Source organism: Mchenga conophoros, linkage group LG6, assembly GCF_057382185.1.
Source record: "Mchenga conophoros isolate Kocher_MC1m ecotype Shallow Benthic linkage group LG6, M_conophoros_male_GT1.1, whole genome shotgun sequence".
Taxonomy (NCBI): domain Eukaryota; kingdom Metazoa; phylum Chordata; class Actinopteri; order Cichliformes; family Cichlidae; genus Mchenga; species Mchenga conophoros.
Window position 1 is genome coordinate 2479902 of NC_140531.1, and position 19619 is coordinate 2499520.

At 42.8% G+C, this 19619-nt stretch overlaps 1 protein-coding gene across 2 annotated transcripts in view; it reads right to left on the reverse strand.

The window, feature by feature from the left end:
• Positions 1-634: 634 nt before the first annotated feature.
• tenm3 (teneurin transmembrane protein 3) overlaps positions 635-19619 on the reverse strand; it is an 810020-nt gene continuing 791035 nt past the window's right edge. For both annotated transcript variants that reach the window (XM_085275827.1, XM_085275828.1), the window contains 12 exons: positions 18597-18723; positions 9875-10072; positions 9719-9778; positions 9072-9416; positions 7820-8064; positions 7559-7740; positions 6724-6926; positions 6180-6290; positions 5923-6065; positions 5712-5836; positions 3846-3976; positions 635-2530 (listed from right to left, as the gene is read on the reverse strand). In XM_085275827.1, the coding sequence (XP_085131953.1) occupies positions 1775-2530; positions 3846-3976; positions 5712-5836; positions 5923-6065; positions 6180-6290; positions 6724-6926; positions 7559-7740; positions 7820-8064; positions 9072-9416; positions 9719-9778; positions 9875-10072; positions 18597-18723 (2626 nt within the window). In that variant the 3' untranslated portion in view covers positions 635-1774. The remainder of the gene's footprint in view (positions 2531-3845; positions 3977-5711; positions 5837-5922; positions 6066-6179; positions 6291-6723; positions 6927-7558; positions 7741-7819; positions 8065-9071; positions 9417-9718; positions 9779-9874; positions 10073-18596; positions 18724-19619) is intronic.

Genomic DNA, 19619 nt, shown 5'->3' on the forward strand with positions numbered 1-19619 from the left:
ACATCTTTTGTAGAAAATCCTACCCCATCTCAGGCTTCATTATGAAGTCATGTTACAATGTTTTCAGATGTTGCCAATAAAAAGCATGTAATGCATGAAAAAGCACTTGAGTAAATCAGTTTTTTCTTATCGCTGCTAGCAGTGAAAGTGAAGAACAAACACAGCAAAAAACGACGTTAGTTTCAATGTATTTTATTCTTTACTGTAGAAACACTGTACATAAATTACTTTCTCTGAGACTAATATTGATGTACGTATAAGTGGAATTCATCAACCTCCGAAATAAAGAAAAAGATAAACCATAAAACATTGTCAACTTGTCATAACTGTCGTTGAAAAAAAGATCGGTAGCATATGAGGTTAACTCTCTGTGGAAAGTTCCTGCTCTTTCCTTCCAAATGACTAAAGTTACTTTTCAACCTTATAAACACACATACGCACAATGGAAACTCTAAAGGAGTACAGAGACCCACAATCAATGAGTAAACATCCACATTGATCTTTGATCTATTACTGTTACTCGTTAATGTCACTGATGGCAATGCACTGTCCCTTTAAAGATAAACAAGCAAAAATAAAGGGAGAAGCAACGATTTGTTACTACTCACAGCAATCCTGTCCCCCACCCCTCCCACCCAAAGCCATGATAACATGTTTCTATTGCAAGCAATACTACTACCTGTGACTGAGAAAAGCACAAGTCTATTTGTTATGAGGCCGAGTCACATTTTGTAAAAGTGAATAACACCTGGGCAGCCAGGGTACCAGGGGTTTATAGGACCAATGTACATCCACGCAAACACAACGGTGGCCCTACAGTCGCCCTGGTTCTTCACATACGTTAGTTTGACTATGGTCTCTCTAAATTTGTAGAACTTGTTAGAGCACAGAATGGGAAGAAGTGGCTTTTAAGTAAAAACACAAATCAAAGTTTGTCTTTGTTCAGGTCATATAATGGTCCATTCCAGTGGTGACGGTGCAGTAAAAGTAGTAATAGTGGTATAAGTAATACTATGTAAAAATGTTTTTGTTAATTTTCATATACCCTTTTTGTCTGAAGCAACAGCAAGTTTATATAAAGAAAAAAACTCAAAGAGAAAATCAGTTAATTTTTTTCAGCTTTCATACAAAGTTGAATTTTTGTGCCTGTCCTTCTTAGAGAGTCCACGACGGTGGTTCCACTCAGTTGCTTCAGCCACGGACACGACAGAGCCTACAGACGTGGCTCCCAACAGAGATACGACACCTGCAACATCTCTTAGGGATGCACAGATGGCGATTACACTGACAGTTACCAGCTGTTGAAACGCTTGCAAGCTCATGTAACTGTAAAGTCCTCAGTCGGCCGCTTGAACGAGTCTCTACATCCCACTGTTTGATAGCTAGCTAGCACACAAATATAGCAGTCGGGTTATAGCCCCCACCTTTCACGAAAGGCGGTGGGGATGGGGGGTCATGCGTGCAAGCTGTTCGAAGGCAGACGACCGGGTGAAAAAAAGAGAAAGCGAGATAGAGAAAAAGAACATGACCGAAAAAAGGAACCTTTATCCGGGTTTGCAGACCATCAAACTGCAGCCGTGTTTCGGGTCAGCTGCACTGAAGTGATTGTTACATCATCAGTCTAGAAATCCCATTTGAACATTTTGATCCCAAAAAAAGGGATCGCGGGATCTCTTCAGTGGCTTGGTTTCAGTCTGTGACATCCATGTTTGAAAAGCTTTTGTTAGTCTCTGACAGTCAGTGGGCGGGATCATTGGATTCTGTTAATGCCGTGTTACCTCCTCCCTATCTCACTCTGCCGTAGGAACTGGATGTTGTTAGCGCTGTCGGCTAGCTCGGGGTACTGCTCTATAGACAGTACGTAGTATCCATCATAACCCAAAACCTTCCCGCTGCTTAGCAGCTGCCTCTTTTCTCCCTCCGTCCATAGCCGTACTCCTTCTTCCCCGTCTCTCACTCGCTGTTGTTCGCGCGCCCAGGCACTCGACAGCGCCCTCTGCCTTGCTTGTTCCAGGATTCGCGCTTTCTCCTCATCCAGCGTCGTCCCGTAACGCACGTGAAGTGTCAGGGCGCCGTACTGGAGCTCCACATCAGCAAAACGCCGCGTTCTCCCGTTCATGACTGTTGTGGACTGGGATACTGTGACGTTTACTCCATTTTCTAGTGACTTCCTCCCCGAGGTGAGCCGCAGTGCGCTGAGGTCATTCTCAGGCAGGCTGGTCTTGATGAAGTAGTGCGTGTCTCTTCCCTCCACTGTGAAATGCAAGCCCTCAAGGTAAAAGGCATTATTTAGGACAGCAGCCACCTTGATGCAGTCCTCGTTGGCGATGTTTAGAGCACTGGTCACAACGCGACCTTGGATCACGGCGAGCATCACTCCCTTTCCTATTAGAGACTTGACAGTGGCAAACCACAGCCAAGGCTTGTTGTGGTCTGAATGTCGCCGACTGAGCTGAATTTCTGGCATGCGCTCAAACGACAGAAAGGCCTGAGACTGACGGGTCACTTCCTGCTGGACGCCTGAGATAGACTGTGGAGAAAAAGCAGAAAAGGTGTCTGAAAATGTGACTCACAATCATTGTCGGCTGCATCTAGGTGTGTGGACTCAATCGATCATTGCTGCTCCAAGTCATACAAATTCTGTTCAATTCAATTTGATTTATGTAGCGTGAAATCACAACAACGCTTTATATGATCAAGTAAAAACCCGACAATAATGAAGAGAAATAGAGAGAAGTCGTGTTTCGGGTCATAGAGAGAAAAGCCCAATAATAGAGAGCAAACACTTGGTGATGGTGGGAAGGAAAAACTCCCTTTTTACAGGAAGAAAGCTCCGGCTGAAGCAGGCTCAGGGAGGAAGACAGCACGAAGTCTCTCCTGCTTCTTTATCTTTTTCTCTCTTTCAGTTTCTCTCTTGAAACGGCCACTTCTATTTCTGTCGTTGCCTTCATTAATCGCTGAGTTAACGTCAGTGTCTCTACGTCAGCGCCTCTACGTCAGTGTCTCTACGTCAGTGTCTCTACGTCAGCGCCTTTTCCTCACTGTGTGATTACTGATGACCCGACAACACGTGCACAGACATCCTCCTTTACTGATTTCCTTTCCTTTAAATGGGAGGATGTCTCACTAATAACTTCCTATTAATTTATTCCTCGTTTCTTCTCGTTCTGTTATTTTCTGTTCCTTGTCAACGTTATGTTTGCATGACTATATATAAATGAGTAACTATTAAGGTGTAGAATGTCTCGTATGTGGCCATCAGCAACAGTGACAAGAGTACCGAACAAACCACCCCAGATGTGTTTGATGCAGTTACATCATTTATTCCATTTACAAATATCATCCAGTGACTGGACTGACTGGATTAGCCACCGACTCGCTGCTCCCTGATGGCACGATTCTAAACCCGCTGTCAGTGCTGGCCACTTAGCTACAATACGAGCTCCAGATCAAGCCCTGAGGAGCTGGATTATGCTTGTTAGAGTTTCTTTCTTGTGCTGAAAAGTCAAAGAAAGATGATTCAGACATGTTTAAGAAGTACGTCCAGGCCAGGTTACATCACTGGAGACTTTTGAGAAAACATGAGGACCTACTGGTGATATGTACGACTGATGACGCCCATTCGATTTATTCAATTTAATTAATTTTTTTCTAACACTGCTTGGTAAGATCAAGGCAATAAAACTACTTCATGGTTTGTATTACAAGCAAAAATGAATTTTGCACAAATGTAACCACTGTTTGTTTGACACTTGTTTCACTGTCACTGGGCTGCAACCAGAGAAAACGCCCGCTGTGACGGATCGGGTGTGGTGTTCCTCCATAGTTCATCTGAGTATACATACAGGCAGGTCATCCCACAGCTGGCTCTTTTTCATCTCCAGTGATGGCTGTATCAGGTCAAATTTCGGAATAGGGAATCCTGGGATTGCATTATGGAGATGAAAGCCAAATGTGACCAACCAGATGTTGATATCTGCAGAGAAAGAGAAGAGTGGAAATAGTGATATTTATAAAAGAAACTGAGAAACAACAATGCAAAGCAATCATACTGTATCAGAGGGACTGGGACTAGTTTTATGCCTTCATATAAACTGACAAACCTCTGTTGGTGTTTAAAACACATTGATTCAATTCGATTTTACTCATATAGTGCCTCAAGGTAGGGGTGGGCAGTATAAACGGTATACGGTAGAAACAATATGAATTTGCCTTTTTGCTATAGCGCTCTACCACGAGCACATGTTGATGGTGTCATGCAAGCAAGGAGCTTATAAAGAAGAGCGGTGTGACGCTGGTCATATGGACCTGGTTTGGGTTAAGCAGATGTTGAGCAGAAAAATATCATCTGACAGTAATGGTGAAGAGACGGAATACAAGTAATTTGTTTCCTCACTTCAAAAACAAAGCCCGTGTTGGAATATGAGCAAAGCCAAAAACTGCACCTTCCACAAACAGTCAGTCCAGTGGAAAGAAAAACGGTGGCCCTACACAGCAGACATTTTACTTTATTACTGTATTCAAAAATGTTGGCGCATTTATCTTCATTTTTATTTGTTATTTAAGAATTTTCTGTTACATTGTTTGGAAAAAGATCTGAAATTATTTGAAAAGTTTTATAATTTAAAATGTAAAAAAAGTTTTGCACAATAAATGTTCTTAAAATAGCATTTTTATACTGTTCAGTCATTTTGACACACACACACACACACACACACACACACACACACACACACACACACACACACACACACACACACACATCTATATCTATCTATCTATCTATATATACAGAAGAATATATCGCAATATATACTGTTACTGCACATGCTTCAAATTACACCGCAGTATGGATTTTAGGCCATGTCGCCCAGCCCTACCTCAAGGCATTTAATATCATAAGGTGGGGACCCTACAATAATCCAGAGGAAACAATCAGGTGACCCCTATGAGCGATCACTTTGGTGACTGTGAGAAGGAAAAACTATCTTTGCACAGGAAGAAACCTCTGACACACTCATGGTTGGGCAGCCATCTGCCCAGACCGACGGGGGAGAGGGGAGGGAGACGAGACAAAAGACATGCTGTGATTAATGCAGAGAGGTGTATGAACACATGGTGAATGAACACATGGTGTATGAACACATGGTGAATGAACACATGGTGTATGAACACATGGTGAATGAACACATGGTGTATGAACACATGGTGTATGAACACATGGTGTATGAACACATGGTGAATGAACACATGGTGAATGAACACATGGTGTATGAACACATGGTGTATGAACACATGGTGTATGAACACATGGTGAATGAACACATGGTGAATGAACACATGGTGAAATAGGGTGGATTAAGAAAAAACGTCTAGTCTACTGCAGCATAACTAAGCGAGGATTCAGGGTCACCTGGTCCAGCTGCTTCCACAGAGGAGGAGAAACTATTCTACTTTTACAGATCTCAGGAACGTCTGCTTCTGTGTCTGAACTTGATTTCGTATTGCTATTACATCATTTAACTTTCTTCATTTAACTGAGAAGTGCTTTATAAATAAACTTGACTTGTTTATTTCTCTGATGAAACAGAATGAAAATGATTTCTCGAGTAGTGCAGCAGGAATTATTCCACGAGTTATGTGACCTTAAAGCAACAGGTAATACACACATGGACTGAAAACATGTAAACAAGTCCAAATCGCTCCTTTACCTGTGACATATTCTTTGACCTGGTGGATCTTGCTGATGGGGTTGTTACCTTGGAACATGTACAGGTTAAAGGGCTGAGGGTCCTTACCAACACGTGTCCATGTGCTGATGTCAGGAGTGGTCCACCTTAAAACACAGACATGCTCTGCTCATGCTTGACACCATTACAGTCACCTGTTACACTTGTGCTGGTCGAGTGTCAGACTGCCTACCTTCCCGCAGGAATGTCATAATCTCTGTCTCCAAAATGAAGCAACCGCGTCAAAGGATCATACAGACCTCCGTGGAAACCAATTACCAACACGAAGTCTGGGTTGGAATCAAAGTAAACTTCACCATACGCTGTGTATTGCACCTACACAGACACACAAAGATCTATTAATTGCATCGGATATGGAGAAACACAGCAGTTCTGATGAATAAAGTCACATGCTGAAGCCTTTTGTTCCGGCAGGACCAACATGCATACCTGTTTAAGCAGGAGCCCATTGTTACTGAACACAGCCAGTGGAGTCCCAGTGTTATCACATGCAATATAAAACTCTTCTCCGCTGCTGATCTCCATGGCAAAAACATGGCCCTGTGCAAAAATAACCAACATTGGATTCAACAATAACAAACCTGCTATCATGCTGCGATATGCAGTTATAATCCATTGCTATGGGGTGCACACACACCGTGTTTTCACATCTTTGTGGAGATCACGCCTGTTGGTCCCCACAAAGATATGTAGACACGGTCAGCTGCATTGTTACAGATGCCTCAACTAGTGCACCATTAGCTTTAGCAGAATAATTAAATAAATTACAGGGAGAAACTGCTCTCTCCGTCTTGTCACTTTTTTCCATATGCTCACTGGAGAGAAACCTGCTGTAACCAGACTGTCGTGCATCAAAAGTACAGCACTGAGTGTCTCGCCTGCTTCTAGCACGACAGCAGAGAGGTTTTTTAACCAGCCTTCTAACTTTAGCAAAAGCACTGCTGCGAGCTAAATGACTCTTTCAGTGTGGTACCTGCAGATCGTAGTAAAAGGACGTGATCTCTGAGCTGGAGTGGTTGTAGACGTGGGTTATCCTGGTGGGATAGTTCAGGTCCGCATAGAAGAACTGCAAGTGCTGGCCCAGGCTGTTCCTAGATGCTACTCGCCGACCCAAGCCGTCATAACGGTACTGGATGGTCCAGCTGGCTGCTTTGCTGTAGACACGAACTAGTAGGCCTGTTGTAAAAAAAATACTGATGCTGTTGTCTTTTATAAGGAAAAAGTGCACATGTTCAGTGCATGTATGACTCTCTTTAGGGTTAGTTTTCTGTTTTCCACATAAGCCTTTAGAGCAGCGGTCCCCAACCCCCGGGCCTCGGACCGGTACTGGTCCGTGAGTCGTTTGGTACCGGGCCGTGAGAGTTGAGGCTCAGTTGTGAAATGTGTGGTTTTCAGGGTTTTTATTGATTTTCAGCGTTATTTTGTTATCGTTTTTATCGTTAACTCTGTTTTCCTGGGTCTTTTCAGTGTGTTATGAATAAATCTTCTTTTTTTCGGTACCGGTACTAGTTTTATTTTGTTGTATTTATCCGCGACACCTTAAAGGCCGGTCTGTGGAAATATTGTCGGGCATAAACCGGTCCGCGGCGCAAAAAAGGTTGGAGACCGCTGCTTTCGAGTGAACTTTGACTGCTCAGGATGTGATCAGGTGCTCTATGGCACAATTTGTAAACTTCTGTCTTGAATATAACATTTTCCTACACGTCTGATTTGGGTAATCATTTAAACTGTTCAAGCACAGTCAACGTCAAGAGGACGAACACTACTGTGCCACTTTGCGTTGCGTCTGTTGGTCAAACTGTGCAAACCTTTGGAGTTGTATTCAAATATCTCAGCTCCTCTCTGTCTGAGGAAGCCGTCCTCATCCAGCCTATACTGAACATCTCCCAGCCGAGTGATTCTGTCCCGCAGGTCGTAGCGCAGAGGGGTCAAACGCCCGCTGTTCCCAGGGTTCAGCAGATGCAGATTCCCGTTCAGATCGTAATTATATCTGAAAGGACAGAAAGTAGAATCGTTAATTATTATTTGGCATCAGTGTTTTCTTTCTTTCTTGAATGCTGTGATCCTACCTCCACATCATCTTCTCATTGAGGGAGACGGTCTGCAGCTGTCCATCGACGTCATACTCATAACCATATTTGGTCGTGTTAGCAAACGGCCCGATCTTGATTTCACGCTTTGTCACTCGGCCCATGTTGTCATACTGAATGGTGATCCAGTACATCAGTGACCTGAAAATCTCATACTGGATCTCCTTGATGCGGCCGTGCTGGTCAAAGTGTTTTGTGTAGGTCATTACTGCTGTGGAGATAATCTGGGAATGATGGGCAGACAGAAGATCTACTGTTACACTTCAGCAGTGACCCAAAGCCCTGCTGATCAAAAAACTGCACCTGACATCTGGACAGCCCCACCCTGCCTCAGGTGGGGTTTTGTTTCATTGCTTTGAAGACACAAACACAACCTCCAGCTGTGGGTGGAGAAAATGTCATTTGATGAGGGAAGAACACCTGCTGCATCTGACACACATAAATCATACCTGTGGCTAACACTGTGTCCAGAAGCATAACAGTGGTTAAACGTAACTGAGGGCTGTGGGTGCTCAAACTCTCAGGATCTGAAAGGATGTTAGCTCGCTCTTTAAATATTAGCTCGTCTGCTGCCAGTTTAACTTCAAGGCTTCGAGAAACATCCACAAATAGCTGCAACACTGAGAGGTCACAATAAACAAGCTGATATGGAGAATTAAGATATCTGAAATATATCCTTATCAGCACAGCGAGACCTGAAATGTCCAGCTACCTCAGCCTAATTAACCCTATAAACCTGTGCTATAAACTCTCAACCACGAAATGAAGATCCACAAAAACTCAGTGTTTCAAAATGTTTTCGTGATCTCTGCTGCCATGAGACACTGCCTCAGCCCCATTTACCAATCACTGATTAATGCACTTATCCCACTTGTTTTCTTCCTCTTGGAGACGTCCAAAGTTTTGTCCCATCAGTGGAAATATTTTAGGTGTCAGTGCCCCTGAAAGGATCTAACTGATGTGTCGTGCAGCGGGGGTGATAACATGATTTGGGTGTCCCTTCGGTCTCTTCCAGGAATCATCGTATGGTTTGATGTGAATGAAAATGATGTTACTCGTATGATATGGCCTTGCCAGTCACTAGATTTAGGAATGGTGCTCTCCACCACCATCAAAAGACCAACAAGGGAATATCTTTTGGAAGAACAGAGTTTAAAAGATTACTAAAATGTTACCATATTACTAGAATCTGAGGTGCTTATTTTAAACAGTATCGAAGATCCGTTATTACCTGATTGATATCGTAATAAATGACTCCAAACTTCCCAAACTGTTCCACTTTCCCAGATATGTCGTCAAACTGATAGAGATCGATGGGCAGCGGCGTCTCGTTGATTACAGCCTGCATGCTGGTGACCCTGAAACTGTTGTCATAGGTGTAGTCAAAGCGCGCGTTCACCATCCCGTCCTCGCTGAAGCGGAATATTTGCCGGTCAACCAGTGGGCCAATTTGGCGGTACCGGATGGAGCAGATGAAGCCTTCGCTCTGCAGGTTGACAGTCTTAAGCACACCAGCAGTCTCGTCATATGTGAAGCTGACCCTGGTCGAGTCATAAAGGATTTCTGCCAGCTTGTTCTGACGAGACAAATATAAACAAGTGTTACAGTGACGACACAAGCAGGATGTCTGCTGTGCATATCACACTTCATCACCAGCCTACAGCTCATCCAACTGTTTCTTTATGGTTCCACTATGGGTAACTTTCAATGACCAAAAGCAACTGTGAAGTTTGAAGCGGGAAAGATGTTGCAACAACACTGCTGCATGCTGCATGTACAGGACAACTGTACCTTAAACATACACAGACATTTCCTTCCTCATCGGTAACCTTTGACCTTTGTTGAAGAATCAGCTGCATAAAGACATGAATAACCTACCTGTCTGCGGTATTTGTACAGTATACGCCGGCCAGTGCCTAGATGAGCCACCCTCAGGAGCTAAGAAAGAGAAAGCAGTGAATGATTAGCTTTGCTGCTGTTGAGTGAAGTTGATCACATCCAGTGTGTCTCTTACTTGCTAAAAACAAAACACACCTGTCCATCTTCAGAGTAATCCACAGTAACAGACGCGTTGCTTTCTGGTGGGGTGTAGATGTTCCTGTAATATCCTATGGATCGGATGGTCTGCATGGTGTGTCGGGCCACGCTGGGCATGGTGACTGCTGACAGGCGGTCCACGGAGTCATAGTCAAGGATGTACTGGTGCTGGCTGTGCAGCAGCAGCACCATGGACTGATGCAGAGACAGGAGGAAGACAATTAGAAGCAGAACACACTGACTGGTCGCGTGGCGGCCTGTAGTGAGAGGCCACAGACGTTATGATTGGATGTCTGAATTACAGTTTCTTATACAGAAAACAAAAGTGGTGCAAATGTTGTAAATGTAGCCTAGATTCACATCAGTCCACACTGCAGATACATGAAGATTCATTCAAGTACAACCGGCACTGCATCGTTTAATCAGATGTTATCAGATAAAGATCCTGATATTGTTGCACCACCTGCTGGAGCTGCACCTACCGAGGTCATGCAAAGCTCCCCTGCATGTGTGTTAGACAGTTTGACATGAATACCAAAGTGGCTTTTCACAGCGCTCAGGGAACACTGACACCACATATGCTGCTCAGATACACCTGATTTGGTCATGAGTGTGTTTTATAGGATACATTTCCACGACCAGAAGAGACACACACATCAAAATAAAGAATGTTGCGCTTCAGTAATGAAATGTGCAATAAAATATGCTTTAATAAATTCATTTACTATTCTTTTATTTATTTAGACATTAGTAAATAATCTATTAATTAATAATGTAAAATGTATCAATGCAAGGTGATGTTGCAATGTAGCAATCAGAGTCTGAAGGCCCAGACAATTCCCAACAGATTGATTTTCCCACGTGGATCATTATGGCTTTGCTATACTGGTCAGCTTAATTGTCACAGTTTATTTGATCTTTATTATTTTTTGGTACTTTTAAGTTATTACAATCAGAACAGACACTGTGGGACGGGAAAGATGAAGAGAAGTTAGGAAGTTGAGTTAACAGAAGGAGAGGGAAAACAGTAGAGAGGGATGGAGAGAGAAAAGACACTGAATCTGTTTGATCACCTGCTGAAACAAAACAGGCAAAAAGAAAAAACATAGCAGGGAAACCATGGCAACAACCCAGTAAATAATAAATACTGAATGTTACTGAGCAGCAGGACTGATAATGCAGGATATGTTTGGAGGCAGCAGCCTGTGTGAGTCTGTGAGTACCTGTGTGTGTTTGTATTCAACAACCATAAAAAAAAGATTTTCTAAATCATTTAAATTTAAATGTAAAAAAGAAAAATAAATAAATGAAAAGATGTTTTTCTGACATTTAAAATTCCACTCCTCATTTTTGAAATCCACTGAATTTTCCTTTCCTGTTAGCTCACAGATGAGCTTTTAAATGACCAAATAAGATGTTGTTGTTGTTTTGTTTTTTACCGTGCTCCTTTGTCTCAAAGCTTAGCCTAACCAGTTATCACGTTTTCATACAGAGTAAAGGACGTTTGGATTTTTCCCCCTTAACCATAAACACCTTCATTTAGGACTGTATTTTGTGTTTACTTGTGTCGTATTTGTATAATATTTAAATTTGTCTGATGATCTAAAGCATTTAAGTGTGACAAACATACAAAAAAATAGGAAATCAGGAAGGTGCAATGGCTTATTGGAAGAGTTTCAGTCAGGTTTCAGAGCTCATCACAGCACAGAAACAGCTTTAGTGAAGGTTACAAATGATCTTCTTATGGCCTCTGACAGTGGACTCATCGAATATCTACTGTCAGTTAATATTTGTAAATCTGAAAAGCCAAGAAGTTTTGTTATGCATATATATATATCCTACAGTATATAGCTTTTCATTCTATAAAAAAAGGGGAAGCCTAGCTTCTTCCTGGGCCACAACAAGTTTCATAGCTTGAACGTGCTGCTCTGCTGGGTCCTGCCTGCTTGTATTCTGCATATTCTCCTAAATGGGTTTCAGCTGGACACTGTAGCTTTCACCTACAGACAGGCATGTTAGACTAACTGCCAATTTTAAACTGATTATAGATGTGACTATGAGAGCAGAGGCCTCAAAATGTGACATCTTGGATATGCAAATGGCAAACTGTACAATAAAATATGTGAATGTATAGAAAAAAAATGAACTTTCAATCGGTAGAAAAGAAAGGAGCATCGTGTATGAGGACAGTACGAGAACAAAGGAAAGGATGTAGTGGGTACTTTAAATGTAGGGACACGAGGAAGGTAGATATGTTATGTGTGCAGGAGGAGAAGTGGAAGGAAGCAAGGCCATGGCCACTGAAGGTGGATACAAACTCTATCTTGGTGTTGATAGGAAGAGAAATGGAGTAGGGGTGACCTTGAGTATGTGTACTGTGGAGCTGCAGAGTATAAAGTCGGTGATGCATGTACCTGACAAACAGGATGTCAGGTGAGAAAGAGAAAGTTGGATCAAATGGTGCAGAGCGTGTGCGTGTTGATGTGTGGGGATTACATGGTGTAAGTTGGAGAAGCAACAATGTTGCATACAGTTTCGGGAGGAGCTGATATTGTCACAGCCGGGGCAGCAGTCGTGTGGTGGAAACAATGAGGCAGTGGAGATGCGAGTGGAGATTTATGTACAGTGAAAATAACAAAGGTGAGGGAAGAACTGAACATAAAACTGGGAAAACTAACAAACTGAAACATAAGGACAGCAGGAGATGTACAAAGGCTGTGCAGAGAGACGCAGAGGAACACAGGCAGACACACACTATAAATACACAGAGGGACACTGGGAAATCACACACAGTGGGAGACACAGCTGGACCTGATGAGCCTGACGAGACGGGGGACCAACAGAGGGAGCACCAACCCAGAAACCCAGCATCCAAAACCCCAAAACACAAACCATCCCAAACAGTCCACAAATAGTAGTGATAATAATAATAATAACAATAAATACACCAAACACAAAATCACTGAGTCCACGGACTCAGGACCATGACAGATATAATCTCAGAGATAAGCTCCAGGAAAGCTGATGAGCCATACCAGAGAAAGAGTCGCTAGACTAAAGGGAGAGGTGATGATCAGCAAGCAGCAAAGAAGGAACACTATAGGTGAAAGGTTTCTACTGAGGGTGTTGGTGGAGAGTAAGGAGGAGATCAGAATGAGGTGTACTACTGACAGCATGCCAAAAAACAAACTATGATGTTCGTCGAGTGTGGCAGAGAGCTGTGTGTCCTGCTCCACCCTGGAGGACATGAAAGAGGAATGTGAGGCAGTGGTGAGGTGTGCAGTAGAGGTGACAGGTGGGTTTTAAACATCAGCTCTGAGCCTCGTCTTGTTTGCAGTGGTGATGGTGGACAAATGAGGTCTCCGTGGACTATGACCTTCACAGATGACACTTTAATTCTGTCGTAAGAGCAGGGAGCAGGTGGAGGTATGAACAATGAAAATCAATAGAATCAAGAAAGAATATGTGTGTGAATGACAGGAAGGTAGCTGGAGAGGTGAACACGCAAGCAATGGAAGCATTGAAGGTAGATGAGTTTAAAACCTGGAGTCAATGATCCAAAGCAATGGACAGTGCAGAAGAGAGGTGAAGAAGAAAGCGTTTGCAGGGTGGAGATATATTCAGTAGATGACAGTGAGAGCTGCTATGGTGTATGGTGAGGAGATGGTGAGACTAACACAAAGACAGGAGGAAAAGCTGGAGGTGGCAGAGTTTTGTTGTAAGTGATGGACAATTTTAGAAATGAGTATCCCCACAGCCACCTCAGTCAGCTTGGAGATAAAGTGAGGAAGGCAAGACTGAGATGCTTTGGCAGTGGTTTGGGGGGAATAATGGACACAATGGACTAAAGATGTATACAGCTGCCAGCTGGAGGTACAGAGGAAGACCGCATCGATGGATGCAGTGAAAGAGGACATGTAGAAGGTTGGTGCAATAGGGATGAATGCTGTCATCCCACACAAACTCACTCACAAGCTGGCAACACTCGACCTGCACCCCACCCTCTGTGACTGGCTACAGGACCTTTTGACTGCCAGGCCCCAAACCGTCGGGATCAGCAACAGGACTTCAGCCAGCATTATTACAAACACTGGCATCCCACAGGGTTGCGTCCTCAGCCCCATCCTCTACACCCAGTACACCCATGACTGTGTCACCTCCAACAAAGACAACACCATACTGAAGTTCGCGGACGACACTCCAGCGATCGGTCGCATCACTGGAGGGGACGAGGCGGCTTATAGGAGAGAGGAGGCCGGTCTGGTGTCATGGTGTGAGGACAACAACCTCACCCTCAACACTGACAAGACAAAGGAGGTGAAAGTGGACACAAGGAAGAAGAAGAGGCCTCACCAGCCGCTGTCTATCCGGGGCCTTGAAGTGGAGAGGGTGAGCAGTAGGGGTGGGGAAAAAATCGATACTGTGTAGTATCGTGATATTTTGTTTGCTAATAATGTATCGATACAGGGACGGCAGAAATCGATATTTTGTTACAAAAAAGGTTTCTGTGCTCTGACTTCAGAGCATGTTGATCCTTTTTCTGCGCAGGAATCCTGAAACTCCTTCACTGTCCAAATGTGTTTAACTGGTTTTTGGCAGCAATAAACATGACAGTTTACTTATTTTAATTTAAGACATGTTTTATTTTAATTACGTTTAAAACTTTTTTATTTAACGTAAAATTATATTTTGTTTTAATTTACTTTCAAATTCTTCAGTTGCTGCAGGGGCTGCATAGTTTTCATATTGCATAGTTCAGAATAGCTGTAATTGTACCAGATGGTTGCATTCAGTTAAGTTGGACTAGACTGTAATACAAACCGTTCAGTTTGTCAACAATAAAACTGACTGACATGAGAGAAAGACTGAGTGTGAGACTTTGATATTAGATAAAATGAATATTGATAAAGTTTACCTTCATGTACAGAATCTGAATATCGCAAAATATTTTAAAAAATTGCAATAATATCGTATCGTGCGTTAAGTATTGTGATAATATCGTATCATGAGATGTATGGTGATTCCCACCTCTAGTGAGCAGCTTTAGGTACCTGGGCGTCTACATCTCTGAGGACCTCGCCTGGACACTGAACACCACACAGCTGGTCAAGAAGGCTCAGCAGCTGCTGTATTTCCTGAGGAGGCTGAGGAAATTTGGTATGTCGGCCAAGATCCTCAGCAGGTTCTACAGCTGCACTGTGGAGAGCACACTGACCAGCTGTATCACTGCATGGTACGGCAGCACTACTGCTATGGAGCGCAAACACCTGCACAGAGTGATAACTGTGGAGAAGATCATCAGGACCCCGCTGCCCTCTCTGCAGAGCAGCTACCATCGCAGAGTCCAGAGGAGAGCTGCCTCCATCCTCAAAGACCCCACACCCCCCCAACACTTCTGCCCTCGAGACGAAGGTTTAGAAGTTGGAAATCCAGAACATCCAGACTGCCATCAGACTCTTGAACAGCTGACCCATTTTGAACAGTAATAATTATTTTTTGCACGTCTGCTCATATTGAGCTCTTTTGCACACGTCTGTTTCAAATCTCCATATTTTGTCTCCTTTTCTGCCTTCATCTATTTATTTGTACTGCTTGTATTTATATGTTTTATTTCTATTGTATATATTAATCGGCATCTGTGGGTGGACAGCAAAGAAAGAATTTCATTGCACAAAGAAAAACCTTTTCTCTCGTGACACATGGCAATAAACACTGAATGCCAGGGGCAGAAGGATATCCAGGACCCCTAAAGAGAGCAGCCATTTATTTTAAATTAATTTAATTTGATCACTCAAAGCACTTTACACAACTTGCCTCATTCACAGCAGCACTTTTTGCTTCGTATTTTCTGTCTAAATGCTGAATTTAATTGAATCTGCCACACACACACATTCAGCAGAGAGCAACTTGGAGTTAGCATCTTGCCCAAGGATATTTCTCCATCTGTGGTTAGTGCAGGTGACAGTTTACTGGGCCCTTCCCCAGATCTCTGCTTCGATCCTGTCCTGGAGGCTACAGACGCTTCTTCAGCTCACGGCTTGCTTCGTGCTCTCACACTCTCAGTGGAGACTTCTACTGTAATGTCCTGAGGCATCTGAGAAAGAACTTTCAGTGACCTGAACTGAATGTGTACAAATGTAAACTTTGCACACACGAGTCAAAAACAAGACAAGCAGAATTTATAATTGACAATGAAGCTTTGCTAAGCTTTCATGGGTGCAGCCCATAAACTCAGCTCTGCTCCTTGAATTTCCCCTAAAACGTGGGATCGTTGAAGGGGACAGAAACAGACGTCCCAGCGGCGTAAGATTCAGCACAAACAAAGAAATACTCAAACACAAACTTCCACTGACCACATTAAAACAGGATCTATCAACTATTTAATTTCTAAACCAAATAGTTGAATGATGTCATACTGTAAATGCACTGAGACTGCTACACTGTGATAGTACGTACTAAATATTAACCTGCTTACTTGCTTCAGTTTCAGTGAGTCTTGTAAAGCCGTTACTTATTCCTTCCTCTCGTCTCTTACACGCTACACTTGCTTTACTGGGATTCTTGTTTCTCTTCAGCCACACTTGCTGTTTTCTTTCTAGCTCAGTCTCTCCATGTAAGCTCCAACCATCCGCTGACACAGTAGAGCCTGTGACAGCAAAGTATTTCTTCTTCCTTCTCTGTCACTCCCCTACAGACGAGGCCTGCTGCTGCTGTGTCTCAGGCTCTGATGAAGCTAATAAAACCAAAATGTTTCTGATTTACCAACACAGCTCTTACACTGCAAGCAATCCGCTCTCGTTTGCTCTTAAAGGCACAACATGGGCTGTTTTTGTTTCATCACTGCTGTTTTTCATTCTTTAGCCCATCATTTCCTCACATCTGGACTTTCTGACACATCTCCACCTTTAAGGGCACGCTGTTGAATCCTCTGTTCATTTTCTGTGTTCCTTCCTTTCTTCGGTCATTATTTTACATGAATTTATTTAGAGTGAAATATGTGTGATTCGCTCTGTTACGGATGTAGAGTTACCACGACTCCCCTTTAAATCTGTGTCCACGTCCACTATGTTCTATTAACACCAAATTATCACTCAGGCTATGAATTACAGCCGAAGACCCAATGTTTGGCCTCCTAATAAAATATTTGCGCAAAATTACAGAATTATTTCAGAAGAAAAGAAAATGAGCAGGGTCGATATTATTGGCTCCCCTGAAACAACAACATAATACGAACCACTGCTGCGAGCTGATGTGTTTGTAACGTTCAAAGCCTGTAAAATGAAAACCGAGACTTATCTTCAATTTACAAACAGAATAAAAACTTCAGCAAGTTCAGAAATATAGAAGAAGCCTGGCAGTAGGAAGTGAAAGAGTTCAAAGACTCTGGAAAGAAAACTTGTGAGACGTGTCTTTAAAGACTAATGACTAAAGTCAGACCAAGAAATACCCAGACTGAAGTATGCTGAGGACAGCCTGGAGAAACATCACGAATACTGGAAGCATGTCTTTTGGTCAGACGAGATAAAACGAGAGCGCTTTGGTCGCAGAGATGCTGCTTATGTTTGGAGAAAGAAAGACAGTGAAACACGGTGGTGGGAGTATTATGCTGTGGGGATGCTTCAGTGTGTCTGGAAGTTGGAATCTCATCATGGAGGAAAGAATCATACAGAAAGATGAGATGTGAAGATTTTGAAAGAAAACTGGGTCTTCCACCACGACAATGACCCAAAACATACTGTTCTGTCCTCACTAAGTGTTGTCCTCGTGAACGTAGACTCAGCTATACAGACAGCTAAACACTCTCCTAATCAAAATCCAAGGACAGGCCGATGTGTTGAGTTGGATGATTTAATAAGGAAAAAGTGTGAAACTGTCGACAAAACCAGAAATAAACCAATAAAAATGTTGCACCAATATGAAATATACCAAACACATATTCAAAGATATAAGAACACTATATTTATCTGCTTAGTGAGTGCCCGAATAAAACATCAAATGAAATCAGCTCATGATCGAAATGTTAAAGAAACCACATGGCATATGAGCTAGCTTAACCTTACTAGCTTAGGTTATACATGCATTCAAATTAAATTCCAACTACAAACTATATCACGCCTTCACAACAAATAGTAATGCACACTAGTCGTCTCAGTGATAACAAACAATATCACTTACAGATGATGCCGTTTATCAACTTGTGAAGGCGTGGATGGCAACAGGTTAACAGAGGTGAAACTGCCTCTGGCTAGATCTTGCAGAGTAAAAAATACACAAAACAACCACTAGAGGGCAACCTGCTTCAGAACAGAAAATACCTAATGCCAGCAACCATACGCTGTGCCTGGTAGGCAACTGCATGCAGAAGACCAAAGTGAACATTATTGACTGGCAGGCACAAAGCTCTGACTTGAATCCCAAACAAAGGTTGGGCTTACTAGCAGAAAAGGATACACGTTGACTGTTAGCTTATAATTTTGACCCTGGTAGTTTTTGAGAAATAACTTTGTGTCTGCATGCAAAGTGAAATAATGTAAGCATCCAAAGAGTTTGACATTTGAGGAAGTTGTGTTAAAAATTCATGCTCTGTTGAACCATCTGCTCATACCGTGTAGCGGCTAAATCCACATCAGAGCCACACAGAGTCATTTTAAGTGACTCACTCACACTGAAGCTCCACAGTGATGTATGCATGTGTGGTTTTCACGACGTTAGCCTGTACCTTGTCCAGATACGTGTAACTCCACATCTTTCCATCAGCGAAGACTCTGGAAATGATTCGTCCCTGACTGTCGTACTCCCATCTCTCTGTGGTCGGACCCCTCTGGAGACCTGTCACCTGACCCGAACTGGACAGACACAAAGTCAGATCACCAACATTTCAAACATTGCCTTTGAGGTTTTTGAGAGCTTGAGCCAAACCAAAATCTAGTGATAAGCTTTTAAGTAGTTGCATTTTGGTTCCTGTTTCTTTGATCTGTTTCTTATTTCTTTGTGTTTACTTTTTCAATCTCAACTCAATTCAGTTTCTATTTTATTTACATGGCACCAAATCACAACAACAGTTGCCTCAGGGCGCCTTATACTGTAAGACTTAGCAATAATAGAGAGAAAACCTAACGATCAAACAACCCTCTGTGAGCAACCGCTTGGTGACAGTGGGAAAGAAAAACTCCCTTTTAACAGGAATAAACCTGTGACAGAACCAGGCTCAGGGAGGGCGGGGCATCTGCTGTGATTGGTTGGGGGTAATGGGATGATCCTTCTGCATCCTTTCCCTGTATCTCCTGTATTTTCCTGTCTTTTGGTACTTTTAGTTATATCCTGTTTTATTTTGGTAACTGCTTTGACATTTTACCACCTGTGTCTGTTCTTTTCCCTCCTCTGCTTCTCAAATTGTTTCCACCTTTGAGTTCTTTCACTTCAGCTCCACTGACTGTATGTATATCGTTATGTCTTTGTTCACATCGTCTGTGCTCCCATTAGGGCTGTGCGATATGACCACAATCTCATATCCCGATATAAGACATCTATCGTCCGATAACGATATAAATCACAAACATTTAACATTCTCTGTAAACTCTGTGAATCTCGGGCAGCTCGACTTGTGTGAAGTGTTCTCAGCTGGGCGTCGTGTAGCTGAGTCGAGTGTTTTAACCGATGCATGAAACGATACATTTTTAGTCATAAGTTGTAACGGCGCCGTTTTCTTTGTGAGTATTTATTACACGGCGTGCTGCGGGGA